The 27,450-nt window shown below is 34.5% G+C and overlaps 1 protein-coding gene across 1 annotated transcript in view; it reads right to left on the reverse strand.

The window, feature by feature from the left end:
* Positions 1-27,450, reverse strand: part of LEKR1 (leucine, glutamate and lysine rich 1) — a 267,875-nt gene that overhangs the window by 210,384 nt on the left and 30,041 nt on the right. Inside the window, exon 5 of the mRNA XM_059920059.1 lies at positions 20,816-21,030. Within this exon, the coding sequence (XP_059776042.1) occupies positions 20,816-21,030 (215 nt within the window). The remainder of the gene's footprint in view (positions 1-20,815; positions 21,031-27,450) is intronic.

A 27,450-nucleotide genomic window follows, 5' to 3' on the forward strand; every position in this document is an offset into this window, starting at 1 on the left:
AATAAAAAAGGAAATATTTAGCAGGCATGTAGAGATGCATATATCTAACTACTAACTTTTGTGAGCTACCTACTAACATTGTGAAAATTTAATTAATTACTTGAAAAAAATGTTCTTAGTTACTCAAAGCAATATTTAAGTTGACTAAAAAATCAACACAAGGTCACAACCAAGATGGAGTAGCACTGCTTCAGGACTTGAGAAATGCCAAGGCAATGAGATCCCTGAGTTTGCTTATTGTCTCCCACACATCCCACAGAGTGCTACAGAAGTTTCCAACCCAGAAGCACCAACAGCCACAGACAAAAAAAAAAAAAAAAAAAAAAGAAAAGTCTGATCTACTTAGCTGATCAGGGAAAACCTGACTAAACAATAGAAAACAATCTTGGTAATAGCTGCCTTCTCTCACCAAATATCAACTGTAAAACTGTACCCCCCCCCCCCCACCTCACGGTTTAAGGGCAGACACAACTGAGCAGAGAGTTGATCTTCCACACCACCAGAGCCCTGCCCCATAGATGCAGGTGGTGCACTCCAGGTCACCTGGCCGGTATAGTATCAGTGGGGTAAGCTGAGGGTCGATCTTCCGTTCCCCTCTGTAGAAGCAAGATATGCTCCCATTCCCCCAGACGGTAGTGTCAGTGGGACCAATGGGGAGCTGAGCCTCCACCCCAACCCTGCACCAATGAATCTGAACAAAGCGGTACAAGCTGTTAGTAGTAAGCACTCACTTTCCTTACACTCCTTGTGTCAGTGAGGCCCAGTGGGGAACTAAACCCAACTGGCAGCAAAGAGACCAAAGGAAGCAGTGAAAAACAGGACTGGTGGCACTCTTATTCTGACTCCCTACCCATATCCTGTGTCAGAGGGTCTCAGTCAGAAGCCTCCAACCGCACCCAGTATCAGTGAGGTAGAAAAAGGTAGTGAGACAGAGTAATCAACACCCTGCTTCCCTTCCTCTGATGCCAGTGGGACATGCAGGGAGCTGAGCCTCTACTCCTAGCTGGCATCAACGAGGCAGAATCAGGGCTGGTTGGCACCCTACTTCTCCCATCCTTTGGTGTCCGTGGGGCACAGAGAGAAGCCAAGCTTCTGCCCCCACCCTGCTGCAAAAAAGCAGTATGAGACAGCTCTCTGGTTCCCCCCTCCCTGGTGACAGTGAGTTCAGTGGTGAACTGATCTTATATCCCCATGCAGAGACACAAGGCTGTGCAAGTTGTTGACCTACTTTTGCCAGAAAGGTGTGAATGGGGCCAAGGGCAATATGTTAACTTCAACTTCACCAGTCTGATACAAGGCAGTGTGAGTCAAAACCCAACTTTTGCTAAAGTAGTGTCACTGGACCTAGCAGGAAGCTGAACAAACATACCCATTTGGCTTTCACGCTTTATCTCAACACGGGGAATGTGTGCTAAAAAATAAAAAACAAGATTGAATAGGATCCAGAGTCTCACAGTATAACCTCCAGAATAATCAAGGCTCAATGGAAAATCACTCATCATGGAACCAGGAAAATCATAATGTTCATGAGAAAAGATAATCAACAGACCCAACACTGAGATGAATCAGATGTTGGAACTATCTGATAAGGATTATAAAGCAGCCATCATAAAAATTCTTTTAAAAGCAATTAAAAATTCTCTTGAAATGAAAAAAAAGAAAATCTCAACAAAGAAATAGAAGTTACAAAAAACCAAACAGAAATGATAGAACTGAAAGATATTAATAACTGAAAGAAAAAAAGAAAAAAACCTCACCGGATGGGCTCAGCAGCAGAGTTTAAGGACAGAAGATAGAATCAGTGAATGTTAGGATAGATCAACAGAATTCACCAATCTGAACAAGAATGAAAACAGACAGAAAAAATAATTAACAGAGTCTCAGAGACCTGTGTGACAATAACAAAAAAGCTAGCATTCATATGATCAGAGTTTGAGAAGGAGAGGAGAGAGAGGAAGTAGGATTAAATAATATTCAAAGAAATAATGGTTGAAAACTTGTAATCATGGCAAAAGATATAAACCTACAGATTCAACAAGCTGTAGGGAAGATCCCATTCTATCCTAATAGAATAAACCCAAAGAAATCCATGTTAAGACAGATCATAATTGAATTATGATAAATTATGCATCTATATTGCAATAACTAGAGCAACCACTTAGAAACCTATACAAAGCAATATACTTAAAACACTATAAGTCAAGATATAATCCTAAAAATACTCAACAAACCAATCTGAAGGTAAGAAAGAGAAACAGAAGAGAACCAGAAGAAACAAACTGAACACAAATAAAACGGCATGTGTAAACCCTAACATATCAACAATTACCTAAATATATATGTAAATCTAAATACACCAATTAAGAGATAGGCAGAGTGGATTTAAAAAAAAAACATACTTTAACAATATGCTGTCTATAAGACCCACTTCAAATTCAATGACATCGGTAGGTTGAGAGTAAAATGGAAAAAATATACCATGTAAACAGTTTTTTTTAAAAAAAGCAGGAGTCGCTATATTAACATCAGACAAAGTAGACTTCAGAGCAAAAAATTTTACTAGAGACAAAGAAGAATATTACATAATGATAAAAGGATCAATCCACCAGGAAGACATAACAATCCTAAATATGTTCACACCAAACAAAACAGCTACAAAATATGTGAAGCAAAAATTATATTACTCAAAGAGACACAGACAATCCACAATTAGAGCTGGAGACTTCCAATACTCCACTCTTAGCAACTGACAGAATCATTAGACAGAAGATCAGCAAGGAAATGAAAGAACTCAAAACCATCAACCACCAGGTTTTAATTGCCATATTTAGAAAACTTCACCCAACAACAGCAGTATACACATTTTTTTTTTCAAGTACCCATGGAACAGTCACCAAAGCAAGTGCCTATCTTTGGCCATAAAACAAGTTTCAGGGCTTCCCTGGTGGCGCAGTGGTTGAGAATCTGCCTGCCAATGCAGGGGGACACGGGTTCGAGCCCTGGTCTGGGAAGATCCCTCATGCCGCGGAGCAACTAGACCCGTGAGCCACAACTACTGAGCCTGCATGTCTGGAGCTTGTGCTCCGCAACAAGAGAGGCCGCGACAGTGAGAGGCCCACGCACCACGATGAAGAGTGGCCCCTGCTTGCCGCAACTAGAGAAAGCCCACGCACAGAAACAAAGACCCAACACAGCCATAAATAAATAAATAAATAAATAAATAAAATTTAAAAAAAAAACAAAACAAGTTTCAACAAAAATTTAAAAGTTGAAATCATACAGAGTATGTTCCCTGACCATAATGGAATCAAACTAGAAATCATTAACAGAAAGATGACAGGAAAGTCTACAAACACTTGGAAACTAAACAGCACACTTCTAAATAATCTGTATGTCAAAGGAAAACTCTCAAAGGAAATGTTAAGAATTATACACAAACACACAGAACTGAATGAAAATGAAAATACAACATATCAGAATATGTACAGCACAACTAAAGCAGTGAAGAGAGTAAATTTATGAGTGAAATTTTCTAATATCCAAAGAAAAATATACTTGGGCTTCTGTCAGGGGAAGGGGAAAAGCAAATATTCTAAATATGCCAGAGCTTTCTATTATGTTTAACAAGACCTGCCCTCAGGAGAAACTATTTTACCTGAACTTAACCTGCTGGGATATTATCAGAGCCTAACTAACCTGGCAAAGGGAAAAACCCAGCCCTAGCCCAGCTCTAGAAATCCTGTCCCACCTAAGGTCAGGGGGGTGGGGATGGAAGATATGGCAACTGAGAAATATCTGTGTTCACAGTCCACAGGCAAAGGCTCACTACAAGACTGAGACATAATCATAGGACTGTAGAACACTTCTCCTCCCTCGACACTACCACCACATTACTAAAGGCCTATATACTGCAATTCATTTTACCAGTATTTCATGTTCACCTATCAACAAAAACTTACAGTGTATACTAAAAGGCAAAAAAACAGTTTGAAGAGACTAAACAAGCATCAAAACCAGAGTGAGATATGGCAGGAATGTTGGAATTATCAGACCAGAATTTTTTTTAAATTATGATTAATATGAAAAGGGATTTAATAGAAAAAGCAGACAACATGCAAGAACAGATGGATAATGTAAGCAGAGACATGGAACTTCAAAGAAAGAATCAAAAAATGCTAGAGATAAAAAAACACTGTAACAGAAATGAATAATGCCTTTGATTGGCTGATTAATAGACTAGACATCACTGAGGAAAGAATCTCTGTGCCGGAGGATATGACAATAGAACTGAAAAGATGCTGAAACTGAAAAGCAAAGAAAAAATTTAAAAAACAGAGTAGAATATCCAAGAACTTTGGGACAACTATAAAAAGTATAACATATACATAATAGGAGTACCAGAAGGAGAAGAAATAGAGAAAGGAAAAGAAGAAATATTTGAAACAATGATTGACAATTTCCTCCAAATTAATGTCAGACACCAAACAACAGATCCAGGAACTTCAGAGAACACCAAGCAGGATAAATGCCAACTAAGACTTAACATCTCCAAACTACAGAAAATCAAGGATAAACTCCAGAAAGAAATGAAAGGATAAAAACACTTTACCTATGGAGGAACAAAGAGAAAACATATCCAACTTCTCCAAAGAAATCATGAAAGCAAAAAATAGTGGAGTGAAATATTTAAAGTTTGAGAGAGAAAACAACCATCAACCTAGAATTCTGTACCCTGAGAAATTATCCTTCCAAGGTAAAGGAGAAATAAGACTTTCTCAGGCAAACAAAAATTGAAGAAATTTGCTGCCTGTAGATCTGCTTTGAAACAAATTTTAAAAGAAGTTCTTCAGAAAGAAGGAAAACAATATAGGACAGAAATTCAGATCAACATAAAGAAAAAGAGCATAAGAGAAGGAATAAGTGAAGGCAAAATAAAAACTTTTGCTTATTCTTAATTGGTCTAATAGGTAACAGTTTATTCAAACTAATAGGAGCAACAATGTATTTGATTACCTATGAGATATCTATATCTATATCTATATCTATATAGATATTTATGTATGCTTACTTACAAGTAAAATGCATGGCAGCAGTGATACAAAGGATGGGAGGGAAGAATTAGGAATATTTTGTTATTATAAGGCACTTGCACTATCCATGAAGCAGTGAAGTGCTATTTAAAAGTAGACTTGGATTAGTTTTAAAAATATATTGCAAACTCTAAGGCAACACCTTAAAACAGCGAGAAAAAGAAGTATAACTGATATTTTAAGAAAGAGAAATGGAATTGTACTAAGTGCTGTCAAATCCACAAAAGGCAGAAAAAAAGTGTGGAAGACAAAAATAAGAACAAAGAAAAAGGGCAGCAAATAGAAAACAATAACCAAAAAATGGTAGATGTTGATCCAATAATATCAGTCATTACTTTGAATATCAATGGTCTAAATACACCAATTAAAAAACTGAGACTGTCAGAATAGATCAAAAAGCAAGACCCAACTATAATGCTATCTTCAAGAAACACACTTTAAATATAAAGACACATACAGACTAAAAATAAAGGGGTGGAGAAAGATATATCATGTTAACACTAATCAAAAGAAAATGAGAGTATATTAGTTTCAGACAGAGAAGACTTCAAAGCAAGGAAAGTTATCAGAAATAAAGAGGGGGGGGCTTCCCTGGTGGCACAGTGGTTGAGAATTTGCCTGCCAATGCAGGGGACACGGGTTCAAGCCCTGGTCTGGGAAGATCCCACATGCCGCGGAGCAACTAGGCCCGTGAGCAACAACTACTGAGTCTGCGCGTCTGGAGCTTGTGCTCCGCAACAAGAGAGGCCGCGACAGTGAGAGGCCCGCGCACCGCGATGAAGAGTGGCCCCCGCTCACCGCAACTAGAGAAAGCCCTCGCACAGAAACGAAGACCCAACACAGCCAAAAATAAATTAATTAATTAATTAATTAATTTTTAAAAAAAAAGACTGCATTGCTTTAAAAAAAAAAAAAGAAATAAAGAGGGGTATTATATAATGATAAAGGGGTCAATGCTCTAAGAAGAGATAATAATCCTTAACAAGACAGCCTAACAATAGAGCATCAAAATATGTAAGGCAAAAGTTGATAGAGCTGCAAGAAGAAACAGATTAATTCACTATTACAGTTGGAGACTTTAACACCCTTTTATCAAAAATGGACAGATCCAGGAGGCAGAAAATCAGTGAGGACATAGTTGAACTCAACAGCATCATCAATCAACTGATATAACTGACATCTATGGATGACTTCACCCAACAACAGCAGTGTAATACATTCTTCTCAAGTTCACATGAAACATTCACCAAGATAGACCACATTCTGGATCATAAAACACATCCTAACATATTTAAAGGAATAAAAATCATACAATGTCTGCATTTAGACAGCAATGAAATTAAACTAGAAATTAAACAGGAAGAGCTGGGAAATCCCAAAATACTTGGAGATTAAACAACACACTTCTGATTAACAGGTGTATCAAAGAAGAAATCACAGAGAAATTTTAAAATACTTTGAAATAAATGAAAGTGAAAATACAACATATTGAAATTTGTGGGATGTAGCAAAGCAGTGCTTACAGGGAAATTTATGGCATTGAAAACATTTAGTTGAAAAGAGGAAAGATCTAAAATCAATAATTTAAGCTTCCACCTTAGGAAACTAGAAAAAGAAGAGCAAATTAAATACAAAGTAAGCAGAAGAAAAGAAATAATAATAATTAGAGCAGAAATCAATGAAACTGAAATAGGAAATCAATAGAGAAAAATCAATAAAACCAAAAGCTGGTTCTTTAAAAAGATCAATAAAATTGATAATCTTCAGGTAAGGCGAACAAAGAAGAGAGAAGATACAAATTGCTAGTATCAGAAATTAAGAGGAGTCATCACTAGAGATCCCTCAAAAAACTAAAAACAAAATTACCATATGATCCAGCAATTCCACTCCTGGGTATACATCCAAAGAAAACAAAAACATTAACTCAAAAAGATATATACACCCCAATGTTTATAGCAGCATTATTTACAATAGCCAAAATATGAAAGCAACCTAAGTGTCCATCAAGAGATGAATGGATAAAGAAGATGTGGTGTATATATATACAATGGAATACTACTCAGCCATAAAAAAAGAATGAAATCTTTCCATTTGTAACAACATGGATGGACTTGGAGGGCATTATGCTAAATGACATAAGTTAGACAGAAAGATGAACACTGTATGATATCACTTATATGTGGAAAAATAAAACAAACTAATACAACAAAATGAAAACAGACTCATAGAGAATAAACTAGTGGTTACCAGTGGGGAGAGAAAAGGGGGAAGGGGCAATATAAGAGTAGGGGACTCAGAGGTACAAACTATTATGTATAAAATAAACTACAAGGATATACTGTACAACACAGGGAATACAGCCAATATTTTATAATAACTATAAATGGAGTGTAACTTGAAAAATTTAGAACCACTATGTTGTACACCTGTAACATATAATATTATACATCAACCATACTTCAACGGAAAAAAAGTATAAAAAATTTTTTTAAAGAAATACTATGAATAACTCTAGGCCCAAAAATTTGATCACCAAGATAAAATGAATCAACTCCTTAAAAGAAATGCCAAAACTCACACAAGAATAAATAGACAATCTGAACATAACTGTATCTATAAAAGAAATATCATCAACAATTAATAAACTTCCAAAACAGAAAGCACCAGGCCCAGATGGATTCACTGATAAATTCCACCAAATTTTTAAATTTCCACCATTTTTTAAGGAAAAAATTATACCAATTCTCTCTTCCAAAAGATTGAAGCGAAGAGAATATTTCCCAACTCATTCAATGAGGCCAGTATTACCCTAATACCAAACCAGACAAAAATTCAAGAAAAGAAAACTATACATAAATACCTTCATGAACATAGATGTAAAACTTCTCAACAAAATATTAGCGAATCAAATTTTAAAATATATTTAAAAAATTATGCACCACAACCAAATGGGATTTATTCCAGGTATCAAGCCTGGTTCAACATTCAAAAATCGATTAATGTAATCCATCACATCAACAGGCTAAAGAAGAAAAGTCACATGATCATATCAATAGATGAAGAAAAAAAATTTGACAAAATCCAACATTCATTCATGTTAAAAACTGTCAGCAGGGACTTCCCTGGCAGTCCAGTGGTTACGAATCCACCTTCCAATGCAGGGGACATGGGTTCGATCCCTGGTGGGGGAACTAAGATCCCACATGCTGTGGGGCAACTAAGCCCGCATGCTCTAGAGCCTGCACACCACAACTAGAGAGAGGCCCACACACTGCAATGAAAGAACCCACATGCTGCAACTAAGACCCAATGCAGCCAAATAAATAAAATAAATAATACTAAAAAAAAAAAACTGTCAGCAAACTAGGAATAGAGAGAAACTTCCTTAGTTTTATAAAGAACATTTAGGGAATTCCCTGGAGGTCCAGTGGTTAGGACTCTGCACTTCCACTGCAGGGGGCACGGGTTCAATCCCTGGTCAGGGAACTAACATCCCACATGCCACACAGAGCGGCAAATAAATAAATAAAAGAAATTTACAAAAAATCTACAGTTCATATCATATTTAACGGTGAAAAACTTGAAGGTTTCCTGCTAAGATCAAGAACAAAACAAGGATGTCCCCTCTCACCACTGCTATTTAACACTGTATCTGAAGTCCTAACTAATGCAATAAGACAAGAAAAAAAACAAAGGTATACAGATTGGGAAAGAAGAAATAAAACTGTCTTTGTTCACTGATGACATGATCACCTATACAGAAAACCTGAAAGAATGAACAAAGAAACAAAGAATCAACAAAGAAACTTGGAACTAACAAGTGCTTATAGCAAGGTTGCAAGATAGAAGGTTAATTACACAAAAGTCAGTAACTTTCCTATATACCGTGAACATATGGAATTCGAAATTAAAACTCATTACCATTTACATTAGTGCCTCCCAAAAATGTAGGTATAAATGTACAAATTCTAATGAAATATGTATAAGAACTATATGAGGAAAACTATAAAACTCATATGGACAAAAACAAAGAAGAACTAAATAAATGAAGAGATATTCCATGTTTGTGGATAGTTAAGATTCAATATTGTCAAGACATCAATTCTTCCCAACTTGATCTATAGATTTAATTCAATCCCAAACAAAAATCTCAATAAGTTATTTTGTGGATATGGACAAACAAATTCAGAAGTTTATATGGAGAGGCAAAAGACCCAGAATAGACAACTCAATATTGAAGGAAAAGAACAAAGTTGAAGGACTGATACTGCCTGGCTTCAAGACTTACTATAAGGCTACAATATTCAATATACTGCGATTTTGTTGGAAGACATATAGATTAATGGAACAGAATAGAGTCCAGAAATAGAACCAAATAAATATAGTCAACTGATCTTTGACAGAGGAGCAAAGGCAACGCAATGGAGCAAAGACATGTGGAGATGGAGACAACTAGACGACATCTACATGCAAAGAAAACAAAAAGGAATCTAGACACAGGTCATACACACTTTACAAAAATTAACTCAGATGAATCATAGACCTAATGTAAAATACAAAACTGTAAAACTCCTTTAAGACAACATAGGAGAAAACCTAGATGACCTTGGGTACAGCAGTGACTTTTTAGGTACAACACCAAAGGCAAGATTCATGAAAGAAACAATAAGCAGGGCTTCATTAAATTTTAAAACTTCTGCTCTACAAAAGAGAATGTCAAGAGAAATGGAAGACAAGCCACATACTGGGAGAAAATGTTTGCAAAAGACATCTGATAAAGGACTATTATTCAAAATATACAAAGAATTTCTAAAACTCAACAATAAGAAAACAAACTATCTGATTTAAAATGGACAAAAGACCTGAATGAACACCTCAGCGAGGAAGATATACAGATAATAAGCATATTAAAAGATGCTCAACCTCATATGTCATCAAGGAAATGTAAATTAAAACAACAATGAGACACTACTACACACCTATTAGAATGGCCAAAATCCAAAACACCAACAACACCAAAGTGTGGTGAGAATTTGGTAACAGGAACTCTCAATTATTGCTGCAGGGAACACAAAATGATAGAGCCACTTTGGAACACAATTTGGTAGATTCTCACAAATTATACATACTTTTACTATATGATTCAGCAATCACACTCTTTGGTATTTACCCAAAGGAGCTGAAAATGTGTTCACACAAAAACCTGCACATGGATATTTACAGCAGCTTTATTCATAACTTCCAAAACTTGGAAGCAACCCAGGTGTCCTTCAGTTGGTGAGTAGATAAATAAACTGAGGTTCATCCAGATTATGGGATATTATTCAGTGCTAAAAAGAAACGAGCTATCAAGCCATGAAAAGATGTGGAGTAAATTTAAATGCATATTACTAACTGAAAGAAGCTAATCTGAAAAAGCTACACACTATATGATTCCAACCATATGACATTCTGCAAAAGGCAAAACTATGGAGACAACAAATAGAACATTGATTGTCCGTCATTAGAGGGGAGGGAGGGACAAACAGGTAGAACAGAAAACAGAGGATTTCTAGGGCAGCGTATCTATTCTGTATAATACTACAATGGTGGATACATGGCATTACACATTTGTCAAAACCCATAGAATGTACAGCGCCAAGAGTGAACCCAAATGTAAGCTATGGATTTGGGGTGATAATGATGTGCCAAGGTAGGTTCATTGACTATAACAAATGTTTCACTGTGATGTGGGATGTATACAGTGGGGGAAGTTGTAGGTGTGTAGGGGCAGCAGGTATATGGGAACTCTCTGTACATTCCACTAGATTTTGCTGTGATCCTAAAACTGCTCTAAAAAATAAAGTTTATTGATTTTTTTAAGTCAGTTACCAAAGAGAAGGGGGAGGGGGAGGGGCAAATTACAGTTATGGGATTAAGAGATACAAACTACTATGTATAAAATAGATAAGCAACAAAGAATACAGCACAGGGAATTATAGCCATTATCTTGTAATAACTTTGAATGGAGTATAACCTGTAAAAATACTGAATCACTACGCTGTACATCTGAAATTAATATAATATTATAAATCAACTATACTTCAATAAAAAAGCCAGTATAAAACATTTGTGAAGTGTAAGGTTACAAAATATAATTTTAAAAATCAAGTGTTAGAAACGGGCATCATCAGAAAATCTACGAACAGCAAATGCTAGAGAGGGTGTGGAGAAAAGGGAACCCTCTTGCACTGTTGGTGGGAATGTAAACTGATACAGCCACTATGGAGAACAGTATGGAGATTCCTTAAAAAACTAAAAATAGAACTACCATATGACCCAGCAATCCCCCTCCTGAGCATATACCCAGAGAAAAACATAATTCAAAAAGACACATGCACCCCAGTGTTCACTGCAGCACTATTTACAATAGCCAGGTCATGGAAGCAACCTAAATGCCCATCGACAGACAAATGGATAAAGAAGATGTGGTACACATATACAACGGAATATTACTCAGCCATAAAAAGGAACGAAATTGGGTCACTTGTAGAGACGTGGATGGACCTAGAGACTGTCATACAGAGTGAAGTTAAGTCCGAAAGAGGAAAACAAATATCGTATATTAATGCACATATGTGGAATCTAGAAAAATGGTAGAGATGAACCAGTTTGCAAGGTAGAAATAGAGACACAGATGTAGAGAACAAACGTATGGACACCAGGGTGGGGAAAGCAGGTGGGGAGTGTGGGTGGGATGAATTGGGAGATTGGGATTGACATATAGACACTAATATGTATAAAATAGATAACTAATAAGAACCTGCTGTATAAAAATAAATAAAATTTTTAAAAAATCAAGTGTTAGAAAAGTTAAAGTAGGTCAAGAAAAATATTCTATACTAAAACATATGTAATCCAAAAAGAGAGGTCTTAAAAATCCCATCAACCTAACTTTGAAATAGATAGAAATAGACAAACCCACACTCATTTTGGAAGATTTTAATATTCCCCTATGATTTGCCAAGTGAAATAGGCAAGAATAAGCAAAGACATACAGATTTTGAATAGCACAATTAACCAGTGCACTTTAATGGATCTATTAAAAAGTTATATCCCTAATACAAAGAACATGCCTCATTTTCTTTTTTTTCTTTTTTTTTACCTTATCAAAATAGGTAAGAAGTGGATTTATTTAGAGAAATAGACACTCCACAGACAGTGTGGGCCATCTCAGAAGTTGAGAGGCCCTGAAACACGGGGTGGTTAGTTTTTAGGGACTGGGTAATTTTATAGGCTAATGAGTGTTAAGGATTATTCCAACTATTTTGGGGAAGGGGAGGGAATTTCCAGGAATTGGGCCACTGCCCACTTTTTGGCCTTTTATGGTTAGCCTTAGAACTGCCATGGCACTGGTGGGTATGTTATTTAGCATGCTAATGTATTACAAAGAGCATATAATGAGGCTCAAGGTTCACTGGAAGTCGAGTCTTCTGGCATCTTGGACCTAGTTGAGAACATGCCTCATTTTCAAGTAGTTATGGAGTAGTTCCAAAAACTCACTGTTTTTTAAACTCTCAGTAAGTTCTTCTAAATAAGTCACATTCTCTGTCCACAGTGGAATAAAAAAATAGACATAAATAAAAAGATAGCAAAAAAAAAAGGCATCCACTTAGAAAACTTAAAAAATGTTCCGCCAAGAGTCTTAGATTAAAAAGGAAATAAAAACTGAACTCCCATCGTATTTAAAAGTAAATAAAAATAAAACACTATTATCAAAATTTTGTTGTGAAAACTTATTACCACAAGGAAACTTAATAACTTTAAATGTAACTACTAGGAAAAGAGACTGAAAAATTAGCCAAGGCTTTGGTGAGGTAACTAGTAAGAAAACTAGAAAATTTTTAAAGGATAATAAATAAATAAAAATAAGAGTGTAAATTAATGAAATAGTAAAGAAACAGATTTGATCAATTAAGCTAAAATCTGGTTCTTTGAAAAGGTCAATAAAATAGACAAATCTATTTCTTTTCTTAGGGAAAAAAAGTTTCCTCTCCCCTCTCTTTATCCTGTCTCTCTCTTAATCAAACACAAATAATCATGCCAAGAAAAGATAAAGGGGGTCATAACAGATACAGAGGAAAATTTTTAAATAAAAGGATACCACATATTACTAACTAACAAGAAACTTGAAATGTAAGTTAAATACTTGTTTTTCTAGGAAAATATCAATTTCTAAAATTGACTCAGGAAGAGGTAAAATCCACAAATAAACCAATAAGTACAGAGGACACCTAATGAGTCATCAAAATTCTACTTCCCTGGGCTTCCCTGGTGGCGCAGTGGTTGAGAATCTGCCTGCCAATGCAGGGGACATGGGTTCGAACCCTGGTCTGGGAAGATCCCACATGCCGCAGAGCAACTAGGCCCGTGAGCCACAACTACTGAGCCTGCGCGTCTGGAGCCTGTGCTCCATAACAAGAGAGGCCACGAGAGTGAGAGGCCCACGCACTGCGATGAAGAGTGGCCCCCACTTGCCGCAACTAGAGAAAGCCCTCGCACAGAAACGAAGACACAACACAGCCAAAAATAAATTAATTAATTAATTAAAAAAAAAAATTCTACTTCCCAAAAAAGATACAAGCACACTCTTTATGAAGGATATCTGTCAAAGCTGCAAGGAACAGGCAACTCATGTGTTATTCAACATGTCTGGTGTACACAAAAGGTGAAAGGCTTCTTAGCGTTTTTCAAGAGGCTAGTTTAAGCCAGCATTTATACTATAAAACAAGACCTCACCTGTGAATACGGATGCAAAAATCTATGCAAAACATTAGCAAATTAATCCAGCACCATATTAAATATAAATAATTTTCATAGAATTTCTGACACTTAACTAGTAATATGGATAATTATTTTAGTGGTACAAAGACATTTTATTTTAATAATTATATCTTTATTTTTAACCTTCTATTTATGGCAAGTGATAATGTTTTCCCACTTACTTTTCTTACAGAAAATTCCCTTTAAACATATATATTAAATGGAGCATTTATGGAAAAATAGTACGGAGTGCTCATAGCTGTAAGCAAATGCATAAAATTTAGGGAACTCTGAAATACACACCATAATCCAAATGGCTTTATACCAAAAATGTAAGTATAGCTTAATATTAGAAAATATATTAGGAGAAAGTGATGTCAACAACATGGTAGAGTGAATATATAGGTAAGTGAAGATAAGATGTTACCTAAAAAAGGACTATTTTATTTATGAGACATTTTATACAAACTTCATGATAACCACAAAACATAAATCTAGAGCAGAGACATGAAATATAAAAAAAGAGGTAACTGAGAAAAACAACATAGAAAACCACTAAACCAAAATGGCAGGCAGAATCACAAGGAAAAAGAAATAATGGAGAAATAGAGCAACCGGAAAACAAGATAAAATGGCAGTACTAAGTCTTCATCTATCAATAATCACCCTAAATGTAAATGGATTGAATTCACTAATCAAAAGACACAGAGTGGCTGGACTGATTAAAAAGCAAGACTCAACTGTATGCTGCCTCCAAGAAACTCACCTCAGCTCTAAAGACAAACATGGGCTCAGAGTGAAAGAATGGAAGATGATACTCCAAGCAAATGGCAGCCAAAAGAAAGTGGGTATAGACATATTCACATCAGACAAAACAGACTTTAAGCCAAAAAAGTTAACATGAAACAATAATGGACAGTATATAATGATAAAGGGATAATTCATCAAGGAGACATAACAGTTATTAATATATATGCACCTAATCTAGGAGCACCGAAATATATAAAACACTTATTAGCAGACCTAGGGGGAGAAACTGATAGCAACCCAGTAATAGTAGGGAACTTTAACACTCCACTTACATCAATAAATAGATCATCTAGACAGAAAGTCAACAAGGAAACACTGGCCTTATGTGAAACATTAGACCAGATGGATGTGATAGATTTGTACAGAAAATTCCATTCCAATGCAGCAGAATACACATTTTCTTTCAAGTGTGCATGAAACTTTCTGAAGAATAGACTATATGTTGGGACATAAAACAAGTCTCAATAAATTTAAAGACTGAAATCATATGAATCATCCTTCCCAATCACAATGGTATGAAAACAGAAATCAACTACAAGAAGAAAGCTGGAAAAGTCACAAATGTGTGAGGCTGAACAACATGGTACTTAACAACTATTGGTTCAATGAAGAAATGAAAGAAGAAATAAAAAATTACCTGAAGACAAATGAAAATAAGAATACAAAATACCAAAATCTATGGAATGCAACAAAAGCAGTTCTAAGAGGGAAGTTTATAGCAATACAGGCTTACCTCAAGAAACAAGAAAAGTCTCAATGAAACAAGAACAATATTAAACAATCTAACCATACATGTAAAGGAACTAGAAAAAGAAGAACAAATAAAATCCGAAGTCAGTAGAAGGAAGGAAATAATAAAGATCAGAGAGGAAATAAATGAAATAGAGACTAAAAACACAATAGAAAAGATCAATGAAACTAAGATCTGGTTCTTTGCAAAGATAAACAAAATTGACAAACCTTTAGCTAGACTAACTAAGAAAAAAGAGAGAGAGGAGGCTCTGTTAATAAAATCAATAAAATTAGAAACAAAAGAGAAGAAATAACAATGGATACCACAAAAATACAAAGGGTTATAATAAAATATAATGAACAGCTATATGCCAAAAATTGGACAACCTAGAAATGGACAAATTCTTAGAATCATACAACTTTCCAAGACTGAGTCATGAAGAAATAGAAAATCTGAATAGACCAATCACTAGTACAGAGATGGAAACAGTAATCCAAAAGTTCCCATGAAACAAAAGTCCACCAGAAGACCAGAGGGCCTCACAGGTAAATTCTACTAAATATTCAAAGAAGATTTAATATCTATCCCTCTCAAACTACTCCAAAAAACCTGAAGGGGAAGGAAGACTTCCTAACTCATTTTTATGAGGTCAACATCACTGTGATACAAAAACCAGACAATGACCACACACACACACACACACACACAAAATTACAGGCCAATATCTCTGATGAACATAGATGCAAAAATTCTCAACAAAATATTAGATTAATAAAACAATAGATTAAAAGTATAATAACCTTGATCAAGTAGGATTTATTCCAGGGATGCAGGGATGCTTCAACTTCCACAAATCAATCAACGTGATACATCACTATAACAAAGTGAAGGATAAAAACCATGATCTCATCTCATAGATGCAGAAAAAGCATTTGATAAGATTCAACACCCATTTATGATAGAAACTCTCAATAAAGTTAGTATAGAAGGAATGTACCTCAACATACTAAAGGCCATATATGACAAACCCACAGCTAACATCATACCCAATGGTGAAAAACTGAAAGCTATCCCTCTAAAATCACGAACAAGACAAGGATATGCACTCTCACCACTCTTATTCAACATAATATTGGAAGTTTTAACCAGAGCAATCATGCAAGAAAAATAAGTAAAAAGCATCCAAATTGAAAATGAAGAAGTAAAATTGTCACTATTTGCAGATGATATGATTTTAGATATAGAAAACCCTAAAGACTCCACAAAAAAAACTATTAGAAATAATAAATGAGTAAAGTTCCAGGGTACAAAATCAACATACAAAAATCGGTTGGGTTTCTATACACTAATAATGAGTAGGCAGAAAGAGAAATTAAGGAAATTCTATTTACAACTGCATCAAAAAGAATAAAACACCCAGAAATAAATTTAACCAAGGAGGTGAAAGACCTGAAAACTCTAAGACATTGTTGTAAGAAACTGAAGAAGACACAAATAAATGGAAAGATATTCCATGCTCATGGACTGAAAGAATTAACATTGTTAAAATGTACATATTACCTAAAGCAGTCTACAGATTCAACGCAATCCCTATCAAAGTCCCAAAGACATTGTTCACCAAAGTAAAACAAAAAATTCTAAAATGTATATGGAACCACAAAAGGATTGCCAAAGCAATCCTGAGGAAAAAAGAATAAAGCTGGAGGTATCACACTCCCTGATTTCAAACAATATTTCAAAGCCATAGTAATCAAAATAGCATGGTATTGACAGAAAAAGATACATAGATCAATGGAACAGAATTGAGAGCCCAGAAATAAACCCATGCATATAGGGACAATTACTTTACAACAAAGAAGATAGAAAAGCATTTGTTAAAATTCAATTCCTGATTAAAATATTAACCTTAAGGATCTAGAAAAAAAGGGAAATTCCTTTGATAAAAGTCATCTTTAAGAAACCTATAGCCAACACCCAATTTAACACAGAAACACACTAGATGGGTTCACATTAAATCAGAAACAAGACAAAGATGCACTGTACAAGTTTACTGTTCAATACTGTTCTAAAGGTCTAATCCAAGTTAATGAGACAAAAAGGACAGGGAGTGGGGAACTATTAGAAGTTTAAAGGTAAGACAGTTACTATTTGCATATAATGTGATTGTCTTATGTATGTGTACTTGTGTATATATAAAATGAATATATGTAATACATTCAAGAAAATCAACTGAAAAACAAATACAAGTAATAAAAGAATTCAGTAAGTGAGCCAGTTACAAAGTCAATATATGAAAATCAATAGCATTCAGAAAAATTTAAAAATCTAATGAACAAAAAGATCCCATCCCCAATAGCAACAAAAGTTACATGTCCAGGAATTAAACTAATATGGAATGTACAAGAAAATTCTAAAATTTTATTGAGGGATTTAAACAAAGCCTGAATAAATGGGGGAAAAATACCATGTTCCAGGATAAAAAGACTGAAGATTATAAAGATGTAAATTCTTAAGATGTCAAATTGCTCTAGAAAGCAAATGCAACTCCAATCTAAATCATAATATAGAATGTTTTATGGAATCTGATAAGCTGATTCTAATTCATCTAGAAAATATGTTAGAAAAGCCAGGATAACATGAAAAGCAAAACAAACAGTTGCCCTACAAAATATCAAAACATATAAAGCAAAAGTAGTTAAAAGTGTGTTGCTGACCCACTCCTATACATTGGATATTTGTGTCCCCCCAAAACTCTTAAGTTGAAATCTATTGCCCAATGTGATGATATTTGGAGGTGGGGCCTTTGGGAGGTGATTAGGTCCTAAGGATGAAGCTCTCATGAATGGGATTAGTATCCTTATAAAAGAGACTCCAGAGAGCTCCTTTGCCTTCTCTGCCATATGAGGACACAGCAAGAAGATAGCTGTCTATGAACCAGGAAGGGGCTCTCACCAGGTAACAAATATGCTAGCACTTTGATCCTAGGCTTCCCAGCCTCCAGAACTGTGAGAAATAAATAATATTGTTATAAGTCACCCAGTCTACTACTTAGTTATAGCAGCCCAAATGGACTAAGACACCCAGTGATAGATAATAGATCAATAGCATAAAACAGAGTCCAGAATAAGACTATAATAGGTGGCATTTCAAATCAAGTGAGAAAGGATGAAGAATTTAAAGAATGATATTGGGACAACAATAAATAAATAAATAAATAAATAAATATTTATAAAACAACAACCAAAAAAACCATGAAATTATAAATCTAACTCATAAACAGATTAAAAGCCTTACCAAAACAACAACACTATAAAAGTTTTAAACTTATGTTGTTTTTCAACTTGCTTGAATCTAGGTTAGCACGAGCCAGAGTAAGTTTCTGTTGTTTGCAACCAAAAGGACTTGACACAGAACCCTTACCAGAATTTGGCATATTTTTTAAAAATTGATACAGAAAAAAAATACAATAAACAATAAGATAAGCAACCATGAGAAAATATTAGCAATATGTAAGCCAAGTATGAGTCCATATTATATTAAAAACTCCTATATGTAAACAAAAAATACAAATAATACTGTAGAAAATTGGACAATATATATGAACAAGTAATTCATTGATGAAATATAAGTATCTAATACACATATGAAAATAAGTTCAACCTCACGAGCAATAAAGAAACACAAATTAAATAACAATGAAGTAACATTTTTTCTGAAGAAAAAAGTGAAAATTTGAGAAAAATTAAGAAGACTCCAGTATTAACAAGATGTAAGGAAATGACCACTTTATAAACTATTGGCCAAATATAAATTAACCCTATCTTCTCAAAGGACAATCTGGTATAATGTCCATCAAAATTTTAAATTGGTATTTACTTTCTTTTCAGCAATTCCACTTCTAGGAATTTATCCTATGGAAAACATATGTACACAAGAATATAAATAAAACTACTATGTGTAATCATAAATACTGGAATAATCTAAATGTTGAAAAGAGAAATGGTTAAGTAAATTATAGCATATTCTTAGTAAGGAAGACTTTGCAGCAGTTAAGAACAAGATAGATCTATATGCATTAACATGGAACAATTTCCAGTATATAAAATTAAGTGGCAAAAGTCACAGACCAATATATTTATTATATTACTTATATTAAAAATGAGTCTATTAAAAAATAGTTTTAAAACTACATGGTATATATAAACATTATATATATTTAAAAGATATATCTATAATAAAGCTTAAGGCAAAATGAAGGATCTAGAAAGATATATACCAAACCATTAAAAGTTTTTTTTTTTATTTTTTTATCTCCAGTAAGAAAAAAGCAATCAGAAGGATAAAAAAGGACTTTCTTGCCTTTTCTTCTATGTATCAATACTTCTTTTATTTCATATGTTTATGTATTATTTATATAATACAATATATTATTCAAGAAAGTGGAAGTAACACCAAACAAAAGAATCTGACAGGCAAAAACCCTCCAAATTTAAAATTTTAAACTAAATATTTAAAATTTTTAATGTTTCCACTCAAACATTATTAAATACTTTACTATTCAGACTTGAAATTCAAGAAAATATAACAAAATTTTCTTAGCAAAGGACTAAGAATTGACATTTAATGTAATTATTTAAATTTGTAATAAAATTTAATAGAAGTACTTAATCCTAAGAGATTTAAGAAAGTTTCTACTTTATAAGGACAAGCTTTCATTATATTCATTAGTTCATAGTTTACTAACATCAACTGTCAATATTTTAAATGGAGACATATTCATTCAAAGGAAAAGCCATGAAACAACAGCAAAAACTCTTTTGTAGAAGTGTTTGTATAAGCTCAGTGAGGTGTCTTTAGGCAGACTAACTTGCTGATTAGACTCAACAGCATTAGGAAACCAATCTTTAATTTTATTCCAGTTTCAGTGATTTAGAATCATGTGTCAATTTTAATGTTTTGGCCTCATTTTCATAACATGAAAGCCTTATTCTATAAATCTAAATATTCAAGCACATTTAAAAACAAATGTTAGATATCAAAACTACCAAAATTCACCTGATTTTTGATAGACAAATCTTCCTAATGATAAAATTAAGATATATATCTGGGGAAAAGTTAAATCAACCCATCTCAACTTATAGTTACTGAATCAATTGGTTTCTAATTATTGATTAAAATACACACCTATGTATATAGGAATGCTCAAATTATATTTAAGAAGTATATTTAGTAATCAGTAATAATTAATAAACAAACTCAAATGTATTAAGGTGTAAATTATACTTCATGCAGAGAAATTCTAGAAAAACAAAGTCAAGTCTATATTCTGTACTTTTCTTCCAAACTAAATAAATGACAGAAAAGAATAACATATTCTAACCTTTCCATTTTGGATTCATTGTCAATTCTGTACTGTTCAAAATCTTGGCTAAGAGACTGTAGCATTTCTTGAAGGCTCTTTTCACGTTCTACACTTCCTTGATAAAATTTCATCTCTTTTTCCATCGCTTTCACTTTTTCTTCCATAGCCTTAAACTCATGAAGAATTAGATAGCTGACTCCACAGTACTTACACACTTTTTCTTCAGGAGACATCTAGAAAATAGAACAGACATTTACTGAAATGATATTCTTTTAATTCTAAAACATAACGTTCAACTGAAAATGTTATTGTAACCATGTTGGTTAAATGAAGTAAATGTATACTGTGCTATGCCATGGAGTAATAATTGCAACATTGCATACATCTGGATAAAATTTTAAAAACTGGCATGATATCGACTAACACAAAATCTTGGAATTAGAATAGGGTTGTTCAGAGTAATAATTTCTCCATGATATCTCTAAGAAAGATTTACTCTTGAAATATTTTCCATTAAAAAAAAACTAAAAATGATGAAAACATCTTTACAATTCTTATTTTAAGATGAGTTTTCCATGATGGGGGAATAAATCACTGGCCTTTCACTGCCAACTGCACTGTGATCCTGGAGATGCTTCTTAGCTTCTTCAGATCTCATTTCCCTCATTTATAAAATTATGGCATTGGGCCAAATGAACTCTAAGTTCCTGTTCAGTTTTTTAACATTTTAAGATTTTTATAGAATTTAACATTCTGTCATAAAACCAGAAATAGGAGAAAAACTTTGAACCTAATCTCTTCTGCCTATATCAGATAGTACTTTTCCCCTCAGGTAGGTATGATTATACCTATTTTACACTTAAGGAAATGGGGACTACTGGAGTTAGATAACCAGCTGCTAAGTAGAGAAGTCGGCATTAAACCCAAGTCTATATTAAAATCAGCACTTATGCCTGTAACCATTTGTATCATATTTATCTACCATGTGAATGTCAGCTAAATCCTCTTACTTCCTTCAGATAAACTGCTTATATATCTTTGGCCAGATAGGGACAGTGAAAAATGGAATTTTAGCAAAGTCAACAGAGAGGTAATTCTTTTTTCTGTCTCAAGTATATAAATATTCTTCAAGTAGTCTCTACTTGTCTTGCTATTCACAAAGATAAGACACAGCTTTGTTAAATATTTGCTCCAGGGCACTAAAACTAAAGCAAAACTTAAGATTATACAAGGAATGCTTACTCTTAATGCAACCTCCCTTAGGACTGTAGAAACTGCTCCTATAACTGAGTGATGCCACCATATCTGCCTATCAATGCCATCCACCATCTGTGCCTATCCATGCCATTATACAAGAGATGGTTGAAACAAACTAATAATAATTTTTGAGAGGGCAGACAGCAGAAGCAAGAAGAAGTACAATCCTGCAGCCTGTGGAACAAAAACCACATTCACAGAAAGATAGGCAAGATGGAAAGGCAGAGAGCTATGTACCACATGAAGGAACAAAATAAAACCCCGGAAAAACAACTAAATGAAGTGGAGATAGGCAATCTTCCAGAAAAAGATTTCAGAATAATGATAGTGAAGATGATACAGAACCTCGGAAAAAGAGTGGAGGCAAAGATCGAGAAGATGCAAGAAATGTTTAAGAAAGAGCTAGAAGAATTAAAGAATAAACACCTAGAAGAATTAAAGAACAAACAAACAGAGATAAACAATACTATAACTGAAATGAAAAATACACTAGAAGGAATCAATAGCAGAATAACTGAGGCTTAAGCACAGATAAGTGACCTGGAAGACAGAATGGTGGAATTCACTGCCGTGGAACAGAATAAAGAAAAAAGAATGAAAAGAAATGAAGACAGCCTAAGAGACCTCTGGGACAACATTAAACGTAATAACATTCGCATTATAGGGGTCCCAGAAGGAGAAGAGAGGGAGAAAGGACCCAAGAAAATATTTTATGAGATTATAGTCTAAAACTTCCCTAACATGGGAAAGGAAATAGCCACCCAAGTCCAGGAAGCGCAGAGAGTCCCAGGCATGATAAACCCAAGGAGAAACACGCCGAGACACATAGTAATCAAACTGACAAAAATTAAACACAAAGAAAAATTATTGAAGGCAACAAGGGAAAAATGACAAATAACATACAAGGGAACTCCCATAAGGTTAACAGCTGATTTCTCAGCAGAAACTCTCGAAGCCAGAAGGGAGTGGCATGATACATTTAAAGTGATGAAAGGGAAGAACCTATAACCAAGATTACCCAGCAAGGATCTCATTCAGATTGTACAGAGAAATCAAAAGCTTTACAGACAAGTAAAAGCTAAGAGAATTCAGCACCACGAAACCATCTCTACAACAAATACTAAAGGAACTTCTCCAACTGGGAAACACAAGAGAGGAAAAGGACCTAAAAAAACAAACCCAAAACAATTAAGAAAATGGTCATAGGAACATACATATCGATAATTACCTTAAACGTGAATGTATTAAATGCTCCAATCAAAAGACACAGGCTTGCTGAATGGATACAAAAACAAGACCCATATATATGCTGTCTACAAGAGACCCACTTCAGACCTAGGGACACATACAGACTGAAAGTGAGGGGATGGAAAAAGATATTCCATGCAAATGGAAATCAAAAGAAAGCTGGAGTAGCAATACTCATCAGGTAAAATAGATTTTAAAATAAAGAATGTTATAAGAGACAAGGAAGGACACTACATAATGATCAAGGGATCAATCCAAGAAGAAGCTGTAACAATTATAAATAGATATGCACTCAACATAGGAGCACCTCAATACATAAGGCAACTGCTAACAGCTAAAAAAGAGGAAATCAACATTACCACAGTAATAGTGGAGGACTTTACCACTTCACTTACACCAATGGACAGATCATCCAAACAGAAACTTAATAAGGAAACACAAGCTTTAAATGACACAATAGACCAGGTAGATTTTATTGATATTTATAGGACATTCCATCCAAAAACAGCAGATTACACTTTCTTCTGAAGTGCACACGGAACACTCTCCAGGATAGATCACATCTTGGTCAGAAATCAAGCCTCAGTAAATTTAAGAAAATTGAAATCATATCAAGCATCTTTTCTGACCACAACGCTATGAGATTAGAAATCAATTACAGGGAGAAAAACACAAACACATGAAGGCTGAACAATACATTACTAAATAACCAAGAGATCACTGAAGAAATCAAAGAGGAAATCAAAAAATACCTAGAGACAAATGACAAAGAAAACACGATGATCCAAAACCTATGGGATGCAGCAAAAGCAGTTCTAAGAGGGAAGTTGACAGCAATACAAGCCTACCTCAAGGAACAAGAAAAATCTCAAATAAACAATCTAACCTTACACCTAAAGGAACTAGAGAAAGAACAAACAAAACCTAAAGTTAGTAGAAGGAAAGAAATCATAAAGATCAGAGCAGAAATAAATGAAATAGAAACAAAGAAAACAATAGCAAAGATCAATAAAACTAAAAGCTGGTTCTTTGAGAACGTAAACAAAATTGATAAACCTTTAGCCAGACTCATCAGGAAAAAGAGGGAGAAGACTCAAATCAATAAAACTAGAAAAGAAAAAGAAGTTACAACGGACCCTGCAGAAATACAAAGCATCATAAGAGACTACTACAAGCAACTCTATACCAATAAAATGTATAACCTGGAAGAAATGGACAAATTCTCAGGAAGGTATAACCTTCCAAGAGAGAATCAGGAAGAAATATAAAATATGAACACATCAATCACAAGTAATGAAATTGAAACTGTGATTAAAAATCTTCCAACAAACAAAAGTCCAGGACCAGATGGCTTCACAGGTGAATTCTATCAAACATTTAGAGAAAAGCTAAGACCCATCCTTCTCAAACTCTTCCTAAAAATTGCAGAGGAAGGACCACTCCCAAACTCATTCTATGAGGCCACCATCACCCTGATACCAAAACCAGACAAAGACACTACAAAAAAAGAAAATTACAGACCAATATCACTGATGAATATAGATGCAAAAATCCTCAACAGAATACTAGCAAGCAGAGTCCAACAACACATTAAAAGGATTATATACCATGATCAAGTGGGATTTATCCCAGGGATGAAAGGATTCTTCAATATATGCAAATCAATCAATGTGATACACCAAATTAACAAATTGAAGAAGAAAAACCACATGATCATCTCAATAGATGCAGAAAAAGCTTTTGACAAAATTCAACACTGACTTATGATAAAAACTCTCCAGAAAGTGGGCATAGAGGGAACCTACCTCAACATAATAAAGGCCATATATGACAAACCCACAGCAAACATCATTCTTAATGGTGGAAAAACTGAAAGCATTTCCTCTAAGATCAGGAAGAAGACAAGGATGTCCACTCTTGCCACTATTATTCAACATAGTTTTGGAAGTCCTTGCCACAGCAATCAGAGAAGAAAAAGAAATAAAAGGAATACAAATTTGAAAAGAAGAAGTAAAACTGTCACTGTCTGCAGATGACATGATTCTATACATAGAGAATCCTAAAGATGCCACCAAAAACTACTAGAGCTAATCAATGAATTTGGTAAAGTAGCAGGATACAAAATTAATGCACAGAAATCTCTTGCATTCCTATACACTAATGATGAAAAATCTGAAAGAGAAATTAAGGAAAAACTCCCGTTTACCACTGCAACAAAAAGAATAAAATACCAAGGAATAAACCTACCTAGGGAGACAAAAGACCTGTATGCAGAAAACTATAAGACACTGATGAAAGAAATTAAAGATGATACAAACAGATAGAGAGATATACCATGTTCTTGGATTGGAAGAATCAATATTGTCAAAATGACTATACTACCCAAAGCAATCTACAGAATCAATGCAATCCCTATCAAATTACCAATGGCATTTTTTACAGAACTAGAACAAAAAATCTTAAAATTTGTATGGAGACACAGAAGACCCCGAATAGCCAAAGCAGCCTTGACGGAAAAAAACAGAGCTGGAGGAATCAGGCTCCCGGACTTCAGACTATACTACAAAGCTACAGTAATCAAGACAGTATGGTACTGGCACAAAAACGGAAATATAGATGAATGGAACAGGATAGAAAGCCCAGAGGGATAGATAGAAAGCCCACGCACCTATGGTCACCTAATCTATGACAAAGGAGGCAAAGATATACAATGGAGAAGACAGTCTCTTCAGTAAGTGGTGCTGGGAAAACTGGACAGCTACATGTAAAGGAATGAAATTAGAACACTCCCTAACACCATACACAAAAAGAAACTCAAAGTGGATTAGAGACCTAAATGTAAGACCGGACACTATAAAACTCTTAGAGGAAAACATAGGAAGAACACTCTTTGACATAAATCACAGCAAGATCTTTTTTGATCCACCTCATAGAGTAATGGAAATAAAAACAAAAATAAACAAATGAGACCTAATGAAACTTAAAAGCTTTTGCAAAGGAAACTACAAACAAGACGAAAAGATAACCCTCAGAATGGGAGAAAATATTTGCAAATGAATCAATGGACAAAGCATTAATCTCCAAAATATATAAACAGCTCATGCAGATCAATATTAAAAAAACAAACAACCCAATCCAAAAATGGACAGAAGACCTAAATATACATTTCTCCAAAGAAGACATACAGACGGCCAAGAAGCACATGAAAAGCTGCTCAACATCATTAATTATTAGAGAAATGTAAATCAAAACTACAATGAGGTATCACCTCACACCAGTTAGAATGGGCATGATCAGAAAATCTACAAACAACAAATGCTGGAGAGGGTGTGGAGAAAAGGGAACCCTCTTGCACTGTTGGTGGGAATATAAATTGATACAGCCACTATGGGGAACAGTATGGAGGTTCCTTAAAAAACTAAAAATAGAATTATCATATGACCCAGCAATTCCACTACTGGGCATATACCCAGAGAAAACCATAATTCAAAAGGACACATGCACCCCAATGTTCATTGCAGCACTATTTACAATAGCCAGGTCATGGAAGCAACCTAAATGCCCATCGACAGATGAATGGATAAAGCAGATGTGGTACATATATACAATGGAATATTACTCAGCCATAAAAAGGAACGAAATTGGGTCATTTTTAGAGACGTGGATGGATCTGGAGACTGTCATACAGAGTCAGTCAGCAAGAGAAAAACAAATATCGTATATTAACGCATATATGTGGAACCTAGAAAAATGGTACAGATGAACCGGTTTGCAGGGCAGAAATAGAGACACTGATGTAGAGAACAAACGTATGGACACCAAGGGGGGAAAGTGGCGGGGGCGGGGGGTGTGATGAATTGGGAGATTGGGATTAACATATGTATAAAATGGATAACTAATAAGAATCTGCTGCATAAAAAAATAAAATAAAATTCAAAAAAAATGTTTTATACAGTAACATTTTTCTCATTTAAACTTAAATAATAAAAAATTCAAATTAAGAACCATGATATAATACTACGGGATACAGATGAATGACTACATCAATCACCTAACTGTCACTGACACCAAATTTACAGATTTATAAAACAAGTTTGAAAGAAATCATAAAGATAACCTGGTTCAAGCTCTGGATGGGTTCATTGAGA

This window comes from Balaenoptera ricei, chromosome 4 (genome assembly GCF_028023285.1).
Source record: "Balaenoptera ricei isolate mBalRic1 chromosome 4, mBalRic1.hap2, whole genome shotgun sequence".
Classification (NCBI taxonomy): Eukaryota; Metazoa; Chordata; class Mammalia; order Artiodactyla; family Balaenopteridae; genus Balaenoptera; species Balaenoptera ricei.